Genomic DNA, 7,682 nt, shown 5'->3' on the forward strand with positions numbered 1-7,682 from the left:
TTAATGATCTGTACAAGTGAAGGAGGGTGGTCTGATCCCCTCCCCACTCGGAATTTGAAACGACTTTCAACAAGTCGAGAGCCTTCAGGCACTTTGCCTTGAGATATTTAATGTGTGGTAAGAATGTGAGATAACGGTCAAATATGAGGCCCAGGAATTTGGCCTCCTCTACTACCTTGATAGGAGTACCATCTAAAAATAAATCTGGATCCTTGTGAGGTTTGTATTTACGACAAAAGTGAATACAGTTTGTTTTGGATTTAGAAAATTTGAAGCCGTTTTCGTTTGCCCATTTTTGAATTTTGTTAAGACAGAGCTGTAGCTGTCTTTCTATTGTATTCATATTCTTACCACGACAAGAAATGTTGAAATCGTCCACAAAAAGTGAACCATCAATGCTATTGTTTAATACTTTAGTGAGACTATTTATTTTGATGCTGAAAAGGGTGACTGATAGTATGCTGCCTTGAGGGACGCCTTGATCTTGATCAAAATGATCAGACAGGGTAGAGCCCACTCGTACTTGAAATTGTCTGTTGTTTAAAAATTGAGATATGAACTGAGGTAATCTGCCCCTCAATCCAAATTCATGCAAATCTTTTAAAATACCATGTTTCCACGTTGTATCATATGCTTTCTCTAGATCGAAAAAGATTGATACAGTATGTTGTTTGTTGACAATGGAATTTTTTATAAACGATTCTAAACGCACCAAATGGTCAATGGTACTTCTGTTTTTTCGGAAACCACACTGGATGTCACTCAGGAGGTTATTGGTCTCCAGGTACCAGACTAATCGATTGTTGACCATGCGCTCCATGGTTTTACAAACACAGCTAGTTAATGATATTGGACGGTAGTTGGATGGATCTGTATGATCCCGTCCTGGCTTTGGAATAGGAATAATAATAGCATTGTGCCACAAAGAAGGGAAATTTCCGGTTGTCCATATTTCATCAAATATACTAAGTAACGTTTCCAAACATGAATCGGGCAAGTGTTTCAGGAGCTGATAGTGGATGTTGTCGGCTCCTGCTGCAGTGTCATGAGATTGCCCTAGGGCAGTATATAATTCATGGAGTGAAAATGTTTCATTATAGTCCTCACCATTATCAGAGTTAAAATTGACTTTTTTCTTTTCCTGCTGTTTTTGAAACCTCTGAAATTGAGGATTATAGTTTGATGATGAGGAATGATTTGCCAAAGTGTCACCAAGTTTGTTGGCAATTTCGGATTTAGTAGTTAAAAGGGTATTACCATCTTTAAGATGGTGAACTCCAGATTTAGATCCTTTGCCCTTAATCTTTTGAACCATGTTCCACACCTTGGACATAGGTGTGCGGGAATTAATTTTTGAAACATAGTTCCTCCAGGATTCACGTTTATTCTGTTTAAAGGTACGTCTCGCTTTAGCGCCTGTGATTTTAACATTATTCAAATTGTGGACAGTTGGATGTCGTCGGAAATATTTTTCAGCTTTCTTCCTATTTTTTCTAGCTTGTTTACAACTATTATCGAACCATGGTTTACGTATATGAGGGTTTGCAGAGGACTTAGGAATGCTTTCGTCTCCAATAGCATTCAATATATCTGAAAAAAGTTGTATAGGATCAGGAACATTCCTGAAACTTTCGGGTTTTAGTTTTTCAGAACATAGTGTTTGGAATAAAGACCAATCGGCCCTTGTAAAGTTCCACCTTGTTGAAGGTGGTTCGTCAGACGGATTTACAGTTGTAAGTATTGTTGGAAAATGGTCGCTTCCACAAAGGTCATCATGGACCGACCATTCGAATTCATTTAAAATGTTTGAATCTGTCAGTGAAAGGTCAAGGGCAGAGTATGTGCCAGTGGCGGGATGAAGATATGTGGTATTACCATCATTTAAGATACATAAATCATTGTTTGAGATAAAATCTTCAAGGACTTTTCCCTTATTATTTATGTCAGTACTCCCCCATAGGGGATTGTGACCGTTTAAATCGCCCATGATGATACAGGGCTTCGGGAGCTGATCGTACAAAGTCTGAAGATCTGATTGACGGATAGTTGAGGAAGGTGGAAGATACAGTGAACACAGTGTAAACACTATGTTCAAAGTAACACGGACAGCAACAGCTTGAAGAGTAGTGTTAAGTGGAACAGGGCTATGGATTATGCTCTGCTTCACCAGGATAGAAGAACCTCCTGTAGCTTTATCACCAGGAGGGGAAAACGAGTGGTAAGAACTGTACTGACGGATATCAAATAAATCTGTGTGTTTCAGATATGTTTCTTGGAGACAAAAAGCTGACGGTTTAAAATCTTGGATCAAAAGTTGTATTTCATTAAAATTCTTCCTAAGACCTCTGCAATTCCATTGTACAATATGTTGTGGATTCATGGTGGGGCTTCCACAGGAGAAATGTCACGCGAACGTGAGGAAGACTTTGTAGTACTCCTATCGGTATCATGTGGAGATGGAGTTACCTCCATGTCCAGAGGACCAAAGGAGTTATGGACCTCTACTGGGACCTCTAAAGGAGAGGTGGCCTTTGGTGTTTGCAGCTGTTTTTGCTGCTTCTTTTTCAATAATTTCTTTTCCCTGTTTGTAAGTTTGGTAATTTCTGGTTCTGGTTCTGTTTCGGGTTCATGTGTTGGTTTAGGAGTCTGAGACTCAACATTTTTTACAGTTTTGTTTTTGGGAGGAGTCACAGACGAGGGTGTCACAGCTGGTTTATGGAGTGAAGCAGTCGGAAGTGGCTGAACAGACTTGACCCATGTGAGATCAGTCTGGCAGTCGATAGAGGCAGTAGTGACAGGAGGACGGGAGACAGCAGCAGAGTAAGAGAGAGTGGAAGTGGTTGAGGGAAGACCCACAACCCTCTTCTTAGCTTCGTGGTACGAGACATTTTGTTCTGTCTTGACTTTAATAATTTGGGACTCGCGTTTCCACACAGGACAGGATTTTGCAGAAGCCATATGGTTCCCACCGCAGTTTGCACACTTCATATCCTTCCTGCAGTCAGTGGCCTCGTGTTTGTCACCGCAGCGGTAACAAACAGCGGAGGCATGGCAGGACTTGGATCCATGTCCAAACGCTTGGCAGGTGTAGCACCGGAGTGGATTTGGGATATACACCTCCACTCCGATGTTACAATAACCAGCTTTGATAGATTCAGGGATAGTAGTTCGGGCGAAAGTGAAGAGGTAGGTGTTGGTCAGTTGGACCACACCATCCCTCTTTACAGTGAATCGTTTGACAGCTGTGACGGACTGTTGGTCAAGTTCCTTGGCTATATCGTCTTCGGACATGTCGGACAGGCAGCGAGCTCTGTCACGGACAATGCCCTTACACGAGTTCAGTGTTTTGTGCACTGAGACAACAACTTTGATATTGACAAACTCATTTAAATCGAGAAGATTGATAGATTGTTGTCTCCGTGCACATTCTACAAGGAGAGAGCCAGAACGAAGCTTTGTGACATTTGTAACCTCTCCGCAGATACCAATGATACCTTTGGAGATAGCAAATGGATTCAGTTTGATTGGTTCTTTGTCTAAAGCTTCTATAACCAAGAAACGTGGCCAATAGTCGGATCGAGTGGGCGTAGTATTTTCAACAGTCTCTATATGTCGTCTTTTTGAACCAGGGTGATGGGAAGCCATGTCGAAAGGAAAATAATTCAGCACCCCTTTTCCCTACCCACCATGGAGTGTCTACAAGGACAGTCTTATGCTGCAGCGGATCTCCAAACTGCAAAGACCGGGGATAAAAGGGTGGTATACTCCAGCAAATTTGACACGAAGAGCTATAGCATTCTACCAAATTAAAGGTCAGGCTGGTTCGGCCCTTGACAATCAATTGGAGAAGTACAGAATTCGGAGGTCAGCATCACCAGATTGGCCCATGAGCCACCGCCTTCTGGGCATAGGGCTCTAAGCAAGTTTTATACATTGATAGATATGATATAGACAGGTGGAATAGATTTATTTTTAAATACCAAAAGTGTGCATGAAATATTTTATGCACAGGGCATGACATGACCAGCCGATTGATAGAATCGGGCCCATTCTACCTCCCGTCTAGGCAAAGTTAGGGTCGAAGTGGTGTGTTGGACTGAGGAGCACTATTGCCGGCTCCGTCAGATGTTTTATGAAGACTACATTATTAGTAGTAAGGAAACTAGTAAATGGTAAGAACAATGCCCAAAACCTCCCTTTGTGGTAATAGGAATGTCTGGAATGTGGGGAATGGTATGGCACATCTGGTCTGTTATGGAATGTCTGGAATACTGCAGAATGTCTGGAATGGTATGGCAGTCCACATCAAAAGAGACAGCTAAACCTTCAAAGATAGAAGTGACGTCGCAAACCCAGGATGTAGTTGATAGGGCTGAAGCATCGCAAAAACCAAAGCTATTAAAAGGAAAGCGGGTGACAAAATTGTCACATCTAAGAAAGTACGTCGCGCCGGCAAGACGAACACAGCAACTCTCAAGTTCAAGAACAGCCCCGCTGTTGGAAAAGAAGACATATTCATAGACTAACCATGTCATTGTTGACAGAAAAGAACTTTACAGAGGCGTTGCCATCAAGTTTAGACCTATTCGAAATGCCACCTTATCAAACGAGCATCAGTCAACATTACAATGTACGCCCCTTTACATCTATCACTGACGGTAGTCCTGTGGAATTTCTTACCTCTAATGGTGGAAGTGACTACATAGATCTGGGACGAACTCGTTTACATGTCACATTGAGAGTCACTCATGAAGATGGAAGCATGCTGACTGATAAAGAACATGTAGGTCCAGTCAACCTGTTCAAGCAATCTCTCTGGTCTCAAGTGGCTGTGTATCTGCAAGGTCAGTTAGTCAGTTCTAACAATGGTGGCTATCCCTACAAAGCGTTCATCCAAACGTTGCTTGGATACGGTGCTGAAGCCAAAGACAATCAACTCCAATCGCAACTGTTTAACAAAGATAAAGGTGAGACTACTGCTGACTTTGATTCTAAAGATCCATTGGGTGGAGGAAATGTGCCACAATTTGCCCTTATGTCTGGAGCTCCTGGAACAGAGTACAAAATTGAACTGCAAGACGTTTACCTGAAAGTATATAAGCTGAAAATGGATAACGCACTTGTTCTTGTGCACGCAAAACAGTTTGAAAACACCAATGCTCTGTATCCTTACATGAAAACTGACATTCCTCAAGCCAGTATCAGTGCATCGCAGATGACTTACACCTTTGACAACTTGTTTTTGGACCAATGCCCATCCCGTCTTGTTGGATTTGTCAGTGGTGAAGGTGTGAATGGGTCATATACCAAACACACGTTCAACTTCCAAGGATCCAACATTAAAACAGTGGGGTTGTATCTGGATGGTGTCAGTGTCCCAGGACGCCCTGTGGAGGCAGACGACATCGAAACCTATGTCAACTTGTTCGAGGCTACCAACATATGGAGAGAGGACAAGGGCAACTTTATTCAAAAACAGAGTTTCAGTTTATCAACACCCTATTCGTCTTCAAATTAGAACCGCTGTCTATCGGCGATAGTTACCTGACCTTGGTAAAACCAGCCAACCTCAGACTCGAAATTCAGTTCAAGACAGCACTGAGCAGTCCTCTCAATCTACTAGCTCTGTCGACCAGCTCCGCGATGTTCGAAGTGGATAAAGTGAAAAATGTATTTGTGAAGTAAAACAAGCGTCATGTGTGGTCTTCAGCTACAATGTGCTATTAACAACGACCCTGCAGGACGCCTCCACACGCTTATATCTATAAAAAGACAGAAACAAAACAATAGACATGACAGAGTGCATTTACCAATGTTTTGATTTCCTACAACTGATAAGTAAAGCAGTACCAGCTCAGCGGAGAGTCATTCTATCTCACTTAACAAAGCAGCAGTTCAAGGCTTGTCATTACACTTCTTTACAATGTTCTGATAGGAAATATTCCACTAGAAGAAGCCGTTAAAAAGCGACTACATCGTTACAGACACATCATTAGGACAGTACCAAGTAAAACGGAAAGTAACAGGTTGAAGAGACAGCTACTGGCATCTCATCACTACATCATACCACATTGTGTGTCGACATTTGTCAGGTATTTGGAAGACGAACCGTCTTAGGACTTCACTACAGATGACGACACCGATGATACTACTCTCACGGGAGGCCTATCAACGACTGATACAGAAGAGGGACACCAGTCCTTCAATCTACAGCACACCTACAAGCGATACTGAAGTAGACAGTAACCATCTACCATGTCACGACACAGAAGACGTTGTGATCATGAATAGTAGGTTTGAAAACACAAATACGACTGAAAACAAAAGGGATGATTTTCAAACTTGTGATACAGTCAGAACTTCACCAGTCAAGGAGAAGACAGAATCAAGTCAGCTAGACTCTCTCGTACACGAGGTCAAGTCGGGGAAGCTAGTGGCTTTGTGGCAATTTGTGAAACAACAACGTGAACTCGCTCGTGTCTCGTGGAATTCCAAACTCGAAATTATTGACGACCATAGCCAATCTGTCACCAATTCAAATGTAATCGACTTAATTCGTCATGTTATCTTGTCAGCAAGAGAAACCATAAATCCAACTATTGGGTACAAACAATTTCAGAAAATGTTGAAAGATATTAAAGGTCCCAAACCCTTCTTTCATCAAATGGGTTATGGAAAGAAGAGAGTCAAAAGATCACCTACTTCTCATAAAATATATGTTCAAAATCAAATCAAATATGGCATTCCAGGCGTTAAAAGACTTAAGGCTTTAGAAGATATATAAAACTACAACTGTGGAGCTAATAATAATGATATTGTTGTATTCACAAAGACTTTGAACTATATAGTTGTCATTTATTTCTATTTTTCACTTATTTCACTTGCTCTTGTTTGTCTTTTCATTATTAAGTAATAATAAATCATAGATATGACTGTACATAAATTAAGGTACAAATCTTATAGGCGATAGCTATATCATATTTATAATATTTAGAAATGAAAAGACAGTAACCTCATTATAAAAGGGAAATAGCTCTGAAGATATGCGAACAGAGTTATGTGTTTAAACTGATCTTATCATGTGTATTTGTCAAAATCTGTATTATCCAGATCCTCATATAATTATTAGTTTTGTTTTTTTATGGCTTTTTTTAAATTTTTGTTCGTAGAATTTGAAACCCAATTAAATTCACTTTCTGTAGTTCTCATATTGCAGTTCATTTGAAATAAAAAATATAGTTGACAATTCTACGTCTGTTTAGTGTTTAATGTGTATGAGAGATGGAAAGCAAATTGGAGAGATGAGAGGGAGATGGATGTGTTCGAGATGGAAGGGGTTGTATCAACAGCGACTGTTATAACATATTGTTCTATGAAAAGTCTTGCTTTTCTTTGTTTATTTTAAAACATTTCATCGATATCCACACAACATCATGACAATTCCACCTTTTTATTTAATATTAATTTAACATAAACACTTTGATCTTTCCAAAAGTTCCTTGCGAAAGGGGGAAAGGACGTGTGTCAAAGGTCAAAGATAACACTAGCAAGCTCTTTACATTGCTATGCTTTATGTTTTCATAGCAAATGTTCAGTGTAAGGAGCTTGTAACTTTCGCGCCGAAGGGTAAAGAAAAGATAAGATGGCAGGCGTATTCTTCTTAATCGCGCTGCTGAACTTCA

At 40.6% G+C, this 7,682-nt stretch overlaps 1 protein-coding gene across 1 annotated transcript; it reads left to right on the forward strand.

The window, feature by feature from the left end:
* Nucleotides 1-4,591: 4,591 nt before the first annotated feature.
* LOC125381066 lies at nucleotides 4,592-5,518 on the forward strand. The gene has a single exon (XM_048397251.1). The coding sequence runs from the start codon at nucleotides 4,592-4,594 to the stop codon at nucleotides 5,516-5,518; it is 927 nt and encodes a 308-aa protein (XP_048253208.1).
* The last annotated feature ends 2,164 nt before the right edge of the window (nucleotides 5,519-7,682 follow it).

This window comes from Haliotis rufescens, unplaced genomic scaffold (genome assembly GCF_023055435.1).
Source record: "Haliotis rufescens isolate VD_foot unplaced genomic scaffold, xgHalRufe1.0.p SCAF_17, whole genome shotgun sequence".
In the NCBI taxonomy this organism is placed as follows: domain Eukaryota; kingdom Metazoa; phylum Mollusca; class Gastropoda; order Lepetellida; family Haliotidae; genus Haliotis; species Haliotis rufescens.

Coding starts and splice junctions, on each gene's coding strand:
- LOC125381066 (XM_048397251.1), top strand. CDS start 4,592: ATGCCACCTTATCAAACGAGCATCAGTCAACATTACAATGTACGCCCC.